The following is a 12515-nucleotide window of genomic DNA, read 5'->3' as shown; positions in this document are numbered from 1 at the left end:
ATAACTATGTAAAGCTGATTTCAATAAACCTTTTCTTTATTTCTTAATACTGAATAGCGGACAGTTTCTTAAAGTAACCCGCTCAATGATTGTATTAAAATCCTGCTTCGCAATAAATGTTAATTTACCCTGTTCTTTTACCCCCTTTTCCCTATCCATTGTCTTCATTAAACAGCTGCTTTGCGATGAATAATTTATTGATTAAAATTAATGCGGTTCTTTTACCCCTTTATCCTTATCCATTGTCTTCATTAAAAAGCTGCTTTGCAATGAATATTGATTAAAAATTAACGCAGTTCTTTTACTTCCTTTTCCTTCTTCGTTGTCTTTGACACGTGTCATTCCATTCCATATTCCCGACTGTCATTGGAATGTGTTTCTTTGCACCACACTTAAACCTTCCCTTGCCATTAGTGTAGCATCTAGACTTCCAGTCAATTCATGTTCAGAAAACTGCCAGAAAATGCGCCGAAGTGAGAAATCACTGGGTTTGATACTGACGGAATCTTTCTAGCGTGAGGAATTTGCGTTATGGTGCTTTTCGGTTGTATGACAGTTCATGTTCACGTTTTCATAAACCGTACGGTTTTAACTGTGTACAAAAAAAAAGTATATATATATATATATATTTACTAGTCCTTTTTGTGAAAACAGGACAACTTTTGTTGTTTGTTGTTGTTGTTTGAAGCAGACAGCTGTGCCGTGATGTGATACTTTGTTGAAGTGGATTGTCTGAGCTGTAGATCTGCATGAGCAGTGGCTTTCCCCCATTTTTTTTCTTTCTTTTTTGGTCCCCAGTGAGCGAGTTACGCATTGTTGGTGGACAAACTGGGCATTAAATTGTATTGAAGTCCGACTGTTTACTGTTTTTGAAAGGATCGTCATGATTGTTTGTGTGTGTGTGTGTGTGTGTGTGTGGTACGTTCAAAAAACGTTTACATTCAAAGGAATGAACCTTCTCGATATTATCAAGTCTGTTGAGACCGCACATGTCAGAAGCGTACAAAAGAATGGATTGTACCTGAGCATCAAATATTTTGGAAAAAAAAAAAATCTTTGGGAATATCATTCAGCTTCGTTATATATCTTAAACAGTCAATGCATGCATGTTTGCCTTTTACTGCAGCGTCAAATGCTTTTCTCTGGTCAACAAGACATGTGTAAAGCTTGCCTCCCTTCTTTGACAGAGATTTCTAAATAACCACGTTCAGAGTAAAAATGTGATCTGTTGTGGCATAACGATGCCTGAATCCAGCCTGTGACTCTGTTAGCTTATTTATTTCAACCCATTTAACAAGTCTTGCGTTTAGCACTGACATGTAACATTTGCTAATTAAACTGGGCAAAGACACACCCCTGTAGCTGTCTGTTGAACTACTACCTCCCTTTTTAAAAAACGGAAGAATCACTGCCTTCTCCCACTGTTCTGGATATGTGCCCTTATCAAACAGAAAGTTAAACAGTTTTGTTAAAAAATGTACAGCAATATTATCAGCTGATTTTAACATTTCTGCCAAAATACTGTCTACAGCACAAGACTTGCCTTTTTAAATTTCCAAATAGCATCTGCAACTTCTTGTTCTGAAATAGAATGACTGAGTTCATTATATATATTTCATTTATTTGAATCCTCTGATTGCACTTCACAAATGGCTCTGCTATCAGTAACTGTAACCTCGTTCTGAGTAAATAAATTCTGAAAGTGCTCAAACCATTCATTTTCTTTAATATCTTTACATATTCCTACGTTCATTCTTTCAGACACTTGCTTTGCTTCTTTCCAATACAGTTTGCTGTCTTTGCTCAGTGATGCTAGACGCCTGGCTTTATCACGTCTACACACACACACACACACACACCAGGTGCTTGTGAAGGAGAAGAAAGTAAAACAAATATATAAAAATAAAACAAATATAATAAATAAAGAATCAGCTTTTTTTCCAAGCTACTCCTGTGTGCAGATCTGCTAGTGCCTGAACCCCAATCACATGTAAAAGCCCTCCATGCATATGTGTATACAGGAGTCACAGCCCATGAATGAAGAAGAAACATGCACAGCTTGCACAACCCCCTCCCTGCTCCCTTGCAAATCACATTCATTCAATTCACTTCAAAGTATACAATGCAGATATATCAATATGCCACACATGAATTAATCATGCATTTCATTTATTACTCATCAATCGTTGATCAGAGAATGCAACCTAAAAAAATCGAACTGAACTTGAGGACTTGACACAAAATACACATGATACAGCTCTACAACAGTACGTTTCATCAAATCATTCTTCATCTTTTTCTTACTTTAAAGCACATTAACCTGTGTCATACCAACACACACACACACACCTTACTGCACCATTGCAGCTATGTGCTGCAAAATTAATAGGGTACCTCCACAAATCACCATCATCACTTTCCACAGAATCATAATGTCTGAAATTTCAGATGACATGAAAAACCCGAGATCCAAAGTGCACAGCATGCACTTTGCCAAGTAAAAGAACCCATGGTTAATACAATACAATACAATACAATAGGATCTCTTTGAAATGACTTTCAAATGCACTACAGAGACCCGCTGGGCCATTTTGGTTTTCAAAACAAGCACTGCTTTGAGAGTTGTTCAAAACTGCAAACAAATCCCCCCCCCTCCCCCCAAACCCCCTTTTTTGGGGGGTGGGGGTGGATGGGTGGGGGTACAACCAAACACACAAAACCAAGAATTAATAATCTGTGTGTGATTTTTGGCAGTTCTATGCAACTCTGGATATGTATCATTCTCTCTGGTTTGATTCCTCTACCATTTGCAGCTGCTGAGAAAATGCTTAAGTTAAAAGTTTACCAAGGACACACACACACACACACACACAGAAACCGGGTCACCATTAAAACACACACGCTTTGTGTACATACACATTCTAGTCCAGAACTGCAAAAAGTTATCTCAATTAAAAACAAAACAAACAAACCCCACAAAAGTGAGTCACTGAATACGCAAAAAACCCTGAATCAAGCAGCTGAACAAAGACCCTTCTTCCTACAGGAGAAGTTGGCAGAGCCCAAGACTGTTCCTTGAAGACCAGAGTGCGAACCATCTTAGGACTGTGGTGGGTGGTCAGTCAGTCCTTTCCTGTGGTCACTTAGTTGTTGTCCACTCAGGGGTTCTACACATGTGACCAAACAAAGTCCAATACTTTTTTTCCAGATCTTTTCCACACCATACTGAATCCCGAATTCATCTGCTGCACTGCTGACGAAAGAGATTGGTGGATATCCCAGTATCGATTTTCATCAATTTTTTGTTTGTTTACTCATTTGTTTATTCTAAATACATTTAGCTCTTTGTAGAATGGTGCTGGTCATGGGTTTTATGAAAATTCCAAGACTTTTCCAAACCCTGAAGGGCAAAACACGTTTTTCCCTTGGACTTTTCCAACCCTGGAAATGATTCTCTCATTTTCACCCCCAAGACTTTTTCCAGCCCTGAAAATGATTCTCTCATTTTCACCCCCAAGACTTTTTTCAGCCCTGGAAATGGTTGTCTCACATTTCTCCCAAGACTTTTCCAGACCTCCATGACTCTGTGCTCTAGGAACCCTGCCGACTGCTGCATCAGTGAACGATGCAGACACCCACATATCTCCTCGTTCATACCTGACGTGTTCAGCCAGCCTTGTCGTGGGAAGTCAGCTGGCCAGCCGGTCTCCTGTGTAACGACAACCAGCCAACCTTCTCCTGCTTCACGCCCAGGATCCCAACCACCACCTCCACCCTTTTGCCAAGATTGGACAATCCTCTGGAACAGCAGCAGTCTCTCTTTTGCCATCTCACACCCAACCCCTCCTCTCCCCCCAAACCATCTTCCTCCCCCATTCCAACGCCAACCAACTCTCAGAGTTTGAGTCCACCATCACCACCGTTGATTTTTGCTGGACCAACCGCTTCCCATGTTTTGCACCACGAACATCTCACAAACTGCTGGCGAATGGGCAACACAATGCAATGCTGAGCCCTTCGATTTTTCTTCCTTTATTGTCTTTATCTTTTTTCTTTTCTTTTTTTTCTTAATCATCATCCACTCTGCTTTCTCTGTCCTTGGCTGCCCCTTCCTGTTCCGGTGGGCCCTGATCTTTGACCTTATTTTCAGGGTCTTCTCCTCGGTCGCTGTGACCTTGATCTTCTGCCAGGGGGACGGCTTTGGAGGACTCCTCCTCCTGCTGCTGCTGCTGCTGCTGTTGGCGCCGTTCCAGAGCCTTGCGGGGGACATACAGCTGTCGCTCCGGCCGCTCCTGCAACACCACAGGCACTCAATGAGGATGATGATGATGATGCCATGTACACAGGCAAACAATGATGATGATGATGTTGCCATGCAAACAGGCACACGAAGATGATGCCATGTTTACAGACAGACACATGGCGATGACGCCATGTTCACTGGCACACATTGATGATGCCATTGCCATGTTCACAGACACATGATGATGCCATGTTCACAGACATACACATAATGATGATTATGCCATGTTCACAGACGTACACATGATGATGATGATGCCATGTTCACAGACATACACATGATGATTATGCCATGTTCAGACACATGATGATGATGATTATGCCATGTTCACAGACATACACATGATGATGATGTTGATGTCATGTTCACAGACATACACATGATGATGATTATGCCATGTTCACAGACAGACATATGATGATGATGATGCCATGTTCACAGACATACACATGATGATGATGTTGATGATGCCATGTTCAGACACATGATGATGATGATGATGATGCCATGTTCACAGACATACACATGATGATTATGCCATGTTCACAGACATATGATGATGATGATGCCATGTTCACAGACATACACATGATGATGATGATGCCATGTTCACAGACATACACATGATGATTATGCCATGTTCACAAACAGACATATGATGATGATGATGCCATGTTCACAGACAGACATATGATGATGATGATGCCATGTTCACAGACATATGATGATGATGATGCCATGTTCACAGACAGACATATGATGATGATGATGCCATGTTCACAGACATACACATGATGATGATTATGCCATGTTCACAGACATACACATGATGATGATGATGCCATGTTCACAGACATACACATGATGATGATGCCATGTTCACAGACACATGATGATGATGATGATGATGCCATGTTCACAGACAGACACATGATGATGATGATGATGCCATGTTCACAAACAGACATATGATGATGATGATGCCATGTTCACAGACATACACATGATGATGATGCCATGTTCACAGACAGACATATGATGATGATGATGCCATGTTCACAGACATACACATGATGATGATGATGCCATGTTCACAGACATACACACGATGATGATGATGCCATGTTCACAGACAGACACATGATGATGATGATGCCATGTTCACAGACAGACACATGATGATGATTATGCCATGTTCACAGACATACACATGATGATGATGATGCCATGTTCACAGACATACACATGATGATGATGCCATGTTCACAGAAACATCATGATGATGATGATGATGCCATGTTCACAGACAGACACATGATGATGATGATGATGCCATGTTCACAAACAGACATGATGATGATGATGATGACATGTTCAAAGACAGACATATGATGATGATGATGCCATGTTCACAGACAGACATATGATGATGATGATGCCATGTTCACAGACACATGATGATGATGATGATGCCATGTTCACAGACAGACATATGATGATGATGATGCCATGTTCACAGACACACACATGATGATGATGATGATGCCATGTTCAAAGACAGACATATGATGATGATGATGCCATGTTCACAGACAGACATATGATGATGATGATGCCATGTTCACAGACACACACATGATGATGATGATGATGCCATGTGACCAGACGCTCAGTGTGATTTTCACGGTAAAACTTTGGCGAAAGGGTGAGTGTGGGATTTGAACCCTCTCTGTATTGGTAGATGAGTGTCTTAACCTTTCTGCCATCTTCCTCCTTAATGAAAATGAAATAAAGAACAAGTGTTGTAATATTCATGAACAGGAAGTCAAAGAACTTGCCTCTGATTCTGACCATTCTGTCCATGTTTTGACAGAGGATTAAAAAATAATCTATATGTACATCTACAGATAATCTGCTGGCTTCAACAAGACAAATTACTGTTTCAGAGTTCTTTGAATGACAAGTAGTTCTTTTTTTTTTTTCCTCAAGAAAACAGCTGAATGAAAGCTGCTTCTGAATGCTGACAGCAGCATGAAGAGCTTAGTTTTCTGCCTTCACAACAAAATTTGCGCTGAACATCTACCGAACATGAATGCTTACGTAACTTGTGATGTTATATCACTGACTTCTGTACAGTTACCATAAAGGCTAGCTTCCAGAAGAGGACATGTGTTCATCAATGTTTCCTCCTGTGTGATAATTAAGGAAGTGAATCACAATCCTGAATACAACAGCAACAAAGCATCACCACAGAGAAAAATGTATGGTGACCACAGATACCCAGCATGCATCAATTCCACTTGATCCACAGACACCACATGTAAAAAAAAAACCAACAACAAGCAAACAAACATGCTGACAGGCAGAATACAGTACTCATCTGTATTTTTGTGCAAAAGTAAACAACACTCAGATAATTTCAATGTCACAGAACCATACAACATGTAAATGACACTCGCCAAGTAAGCCTGCCCATGTTCACTGAATCACAAACATGGCAGTTAAAAAAACACAACAACAATAAGCAAAGCATATTTTGTACAATATATCCATTTCTTTTCTCCTCTCACCTGGCAACATTCTAATTACGTGACATGCAGGCCATGCAAATGATGACAAATTCTTTTCTTGCAATTGCACAAAAATCTATTCACAGACATAAAGGAAAGAAGGTATCAGCAGAAGATGACTGACACGGCCTGGCAGTTTGACACAGATTGGCACAAGGCAGGTGGACAATGTTCATCCAGCACCACAGGAACCTGTGCAGTGTCAACTGTAATTAACTATGGGTTACACAAGCGTTAGCAGAGTGTACTTTTCCAAACCCAAACAAACTTGAAACCCAAACGGTTAATTAGAACAGTTGGACATTTGTTATATCAAGTTAAAAAAAAAAAAAGGCTTACCAATCGACATAGAATAATCCAAGAATTAAAACACAGCGCCAGAGCGGGGTCATTTACCTTTCGTTTTCTTCTGCGGTCTTCCCCTTCCACATGAGCATCGCCCTCTCTGTCGCCGCTAGACTCCGCCTGACCTTGACCTTGTGACCCGGCCTTGACCCCTTCTACACTCTCATCATGCCTTGCCGAGGACTTAACGCCGTCATCCACTTTTTCCTCTGCCTCCTTACTCCCCCTGCTTCTCTCCTCTACAGTTCTCTCCCCCTAGAAGTGGTTTAAGAGGAGGGGGGGTGGGGGGGGGGGGGCAAAGAAACAACAAAAAACAACCAAGCTCATGTCAAATATTTGTTGTGCATCTCTCACACACACACAGAAGACACAGCAAGCCACACAAACTGATGCCACACCACACGGCATCAATAAGAACCACACAACTCAAGTGCTCAGAAAAAAAAAGAAGAAAAAAATAAAATAAAATAAAGGTAAAGACTATCTTTAACCAACCATCAACCATTTGACTGTAAAACCTAAAAAGTTAAAAAACGAAAAAAAAAAAAACCCAATGACTATAGAATGTAAAGCAGGCTCATCCATCAACATTCCTATTTTATTTTAAACCAGACCAAATGAGATCAAAAGCATGTTGATAACGCAGAAGTAGAGGGTTTGAAATACCTACCAATCTGATTTTGTCTTGGGCAATTTAAACTAAACATTCTGGTGGTTCAGTTCAGTTACTCAAGGAGGTGTCACTGCGTTCAGACAAAATCCATACATAATACGCTACACCACATCTGCTAATTAGATGCTTGACCAGCAGCGTAACCCAAAGCACTCAGTCAGGCCTTGAGTGTATGTATACATATATATTAGTATACCTATCAGTGTGGATTTCTTCTAAAGAATTCTGCCAGTGTTACCACGGGTTCCTTTTCAGTGTGCATCATCTTACCCAAATGACTAGACCCTTATTTTGATTTCCCAGACAAACTTAGGAGAAAGGGCGAGAGCCAGAATTGAACCAACACCCTCCCAGACACTGTACTGGCAGCTAAGCGTCCCTGATCAAATATTACCACATGGACATGGGCCCAACTTTACTCAATCTACCACACAGCTACAGGCATGCTACATCTCCCCTGGACCAGCACTACATGAGACCACTGCAGAAAAAAAAAAGGTGATTCACCAAAACAGTGAAAATCGATGGAGAATTGTTGATTTAATCGGTCAAACAAAGCTTTGTTTTCTTGCTTCCTGAATTCATAAACGGTTCAGTTTAGAATACCAACTGTCACCAAGCCAGAATGAACAAAACTGAATAGTGTGTTGGTACAAGAATACTCGAACCTGGTCCACAGGGGAAGTAATCATGAAGTAATTCTGGAGTAGAATGAGAAGACGACAGAAGTGAGTTTGTAAAAGGACTGCTCTTTATGTAGCCCTGTGCCACAAGTGGAAGTTCTATATAGCTGGGCCAGGAAGGAAAAAAGAAAAGAGAAGGAAGCAAAAAAGAAAAGAGAAAAGAGAAGGAAGCAAAAAAGAAAAGAGAAAACAGAAAAAAGGAGGCATTCACGTTAAAGCGCACACACAGAAAAAACAGTCCACCCACAATTGGTTGAAGATATCACAAAGAAAGAAAGAAAAAAACACCAAAAAAACACAAAAACCTTTCAACAATGAGTCAGCTTGTCAGTTAGCAATCAAAGTGCAGATGTGAGTTTTACCAGATTTGTTTTTTTGTTTTTTTTTGTTTTGTCTTTTATTTTGTTTTCTTTTTAATCAAATAAAAGAAGACACCGCTAGTGATGATCAACAGGAATGGTGAGTTAACTCACTCGCTGCCATTGTCCGCATATGCGGACATCGTCGGAGAAAGCGTTGGATGCCAATGTCCGCATATGCGGACTTGGATTTTAAAAAGTCGTGCTGTCGGAGTGACGCGTCGGATGCGAAAATCAAAAGTAGATGTGATATCTTACGTCACCTCTGGTCAGCTTTTCATTCACACACGCTGCGTGTGTGTCGCGATAAGCTCAACCACAGTTGATAACAAAGCGTGCCCCCTGTCAGCTTTGTAAGTTGTTTGACAAGATGGCGTCACGGCGAAGTGTTCGACACGGTCGGAGAGGTGAAATGTTACTCAGCGTCGAAGATGCTTTGGAAATGATCCAAACTGAAGGCTCTGATGTCGAAGGAGATAATGTTGATTCTTCGGACAGTGAATTTGAACCAGATCCCGATGAACTAGAAATAGATTCGGCCGCTGAAGAGAGTGTTTACAATGGAGAGGAAAGTGAGGAACATGTGCCAGCATATGAGACAGACACAGACGACGAAACCACTGAGGAAACGGACGATTTTGCAAGTGTTTTCACCAGTGATTGGACTGACAATTTTTCCTTTTTCCCTCTTGCACATCCCTTCACTGGCAAAGCAGGTTTGTCAGCTGACTGTCCAGTCAACACCCAGCCAGTTGAGTTTTTTTCTTTGTTCTTTGATTTTCATTATGTAGAGACAATATTTTTTTTGTATGTGTGAATTTCAACTTTCTTCACCACCTGTTCACACTTCATTGCATGCACTAGGTCTTCAGTTCCTCAAATAGTGTTAGAATGTGATGTGGAACATGTTGGTGTACCTTTCTGATGGGTGCAAAAATGCTAAAAAATACACAAAATATGGATACCGCGTTCAACATCAAGATGGTTAGTAAATACTTTGATTTTTTGCACACATATGGAACAACATTCCTTGCATACATATACTAAATATCAATTGTCTGGGTGTTTATTTGTTTTTTTTACAATTTTTTCCCCATCCTATACAAACCCTGGGTTTTCAGGGATTGGCAAGGGCAAAAACTCTTGGCATGGAGTGAGTTAAAGAGTGCAAGAAGGAATTCAAAACATGGAGCAGAAAAAGAAAAGACAGCACAAAAAAAACAACCCGAAGTGCTTTAATGCATTTGGCTGTTTGTGGATTGGTACTCCATGGTTTTTATTGAAATTCCAACACTTTTCCAGAACCTGAAGGCCAAACATAATCATATTTTTCCCTCACACTTTTCCATACCCAGATATTGTCCTCTCCTTTTCCCAAACTTTTCCTCTGGTCCGAGACATTGTCTTCTCAGTTTCCCCAAGACTTTTCCTGCCCGGCGTGACATATGCTATGTGCGTGCATACATGCCTACATCCATCTGTATCAGTGTATGTGTGTGTGTTTAAGTGTGTGTGCATTTTAACTATATATACGATTTATTTCCTGGATTTTTTTTTTATATGTATTGTTGTACAATACCTTGTGGTCTTAACATGTGTGCATGTGTGTGTGTGTGTGTGTGTGTGTGTGTGTGTGTGTGTGTTATTTTAGTAATATATACCCTTTATTTGTTGGATGTTTTCATTTGTAAATATTGTTGTGCAATACCCTATTGTCTTAACGTGAGTATGTTAGTGTGTTTGGGAGGGGGGAGATTTTTTTTGGGGGGGGGTAGTCTATGGTCAGCTATTGGGAATTCTTATTTGACTAGTTTTAATCTCTTTTTATGTTGTGCATGATCATTTTATGTTGGTGTTTACAATGAGCCTATGACTGCACAAGTTAATTCCCATGTGGATTAATAGTGTTTTTGATTTGATTTGCCCTAGAAATTGTTCTTTCATTTTCCCTAACTTTTCCTCCAGCCTTAAAAACTGTCATAAATATTTTTTTCCCAAGACTTTCCCAGCCCTAGAAGAAAGAAAGCAGACAAAGAGAGAGAGAGAAAGAGACAGGCAGACAGACAGAAAAGCAGAAAACAAACCAATCTCATTATAGATGGGATGGACCAGAAATTTCAATTCCCTGAAAACTGTTTTTTTCCTTGTTGCAAAGAAAACAACAACAAAAATCTGACAGTTTGTTCTAATCTGCCTAAGACGAGCTTGCACTTTCCAGTCTTCACTGGGAGAGAAGAAAAGTGTACTGCTGCCAATCCTTCCAAAAGACAAAGAGAGAAAGAGAGAGAGAGAGAGGCAAACTGATACTTTCCAACACTTTTGTTCTTTTTGTTTTTTTTTGGGTTTTTTGTTAATTAAGAAAAGTAAATCTTTGCCTCGAATATACATAAAAACTACTACACAATACACACTAAACTCCACAAAGAGACATCCAGTCATGCATCAGTCACCACTCCTGACAAGGTACTAACAACACAGAACACATCCAAAACACATGTAAAGCCACACCACACAACAAAGTAACAACACACAACACAGCCACAGCACAGATTGCATCCACAACACACAACAGCCACAACATATAGTACATCCACAACACAGCCACAACACAGAATACATCCAAAACACACAACACAGCTACAAGACAACTTAGTCACAGCACAAACACAACGAATGAAACTGTGGACATACGACAAACAGTCAAAAGCAAACAAGCTGAGTCACTCAAACTCTGTGTTTCCTTCCTCTCTTCAACGGTCACACACTCTAATCACACACAACTGATTAGCAAGATTAGCCTTATTTTTCACATCACCACAACAACATCTGACTGCCAGACACTGACAGTGAAGAAAACTGAGCTGATGCACAAATACTGGTCAGTCACATTTCCAAGTTATCTAACCATCTAATCGTTTAATTTCTAGGTAATGCACAACTGGCACACAAACAAACAAAACATACCAAGTAATACTGAACAAAGTAAGAACAAAATATTATTTTCTTTTCTCAACCATCATGCAACAACACCACCACACACAAGGCAAAACAAACACAATGCACTGATGCCAGACCCCACCTGACACCCACACACCTTACTACGGTTTTTGCACAACAACCAACAACCACAGCACAGCACTCCACAACTTCACCCAGTTCCTCTGAGCACAATGCCACCCCAACCCACACCCCTCCCCTCACCTCCCTGCCCCCACTCCCACATCCTGTGTACTCACTCGCTGTCTCTCTCGTTCCCCTGGGGCAGCTGGCTCGGAGCGACGCTTGGCGTTGTTGCCACTGTTGTCGCTGCTGCTGCTGTCAGCGCCTCGACCACGACCTCCTTCCCGCCTTCCCGCAGCTCCCCCTCCCCTGCAGACAAACCAACCAACCAATCACTGTATGATAGCTTTGTGCGATAGTCAGTCGTTTCCAACTATGACCACCAGAACAGCAGAGGAGGCAACTGCTGTCCCGACTGTCTGGGCTAGAATTTGATTATAGTGGAGAGTGTGTTGCCCAAGTTACATCCCCACTCTCTCTGCCAAGAGGGTTCAAATTAAGGACTGTCAGTGCTGGGAAGGT

At 40.9% G+C, this 12515-nt stretch overlaps 1 protein-coding gene across 2 annotated transcripts in view; it reads right to left on the bottom strand.

Annotated features, from left to right (window-relative positions):
* Window positions 1-3921: 3921 nt before the first annotated feature.
* Window positions 3922-12515, bottom strand: part of LOC143275320 (uncharacterized) — a 29053-nt gene continuing 20459 nt past the window's right edge. Inside the window, exons 9-11 of one of the 2 annotated variants that reach the window (XM_076579327.1) lie at window positions 12170-12302; window positions 7270-7473; window positions 3922-4292 (exon numbers count right to left, since the gene is read on the bottom strand). In XM_076579327.1, the coding sequence (XP_076435442.1) occupies window positions 4068-4292; window positions 7270-7473; window positions 12170-12302 (562 nt within the window). In that variant the 3' untranslated portion in view covers window positions 3922-4067. The remainder of the gene's footprint in view (window positions 4293-7269; window positions 7474-12169; window positions 12303-12515) is intronic. The other variant, XM_076579328.1, reaches the window with a different exon arrangement.

The sequence above is a fragment of the Babylonia areolata genome, chromosome 30 (assembly GCF_041734735.1).
Source record: "Babylonia areolata isolate BAREFJ2019XMU chromosome 30, ASM4173473v1, whole genome shotgun sequence".
Taxonomy (NCBI): Eukaryota; Metazoa; Mollusca; class Gastropoda; order Neogastropoda; family Buccinidae; genus Babylonia; species Babylonia areolata.
This window is presented reverse-complemented; position numbering and strand designations above follow the sequence as displayed.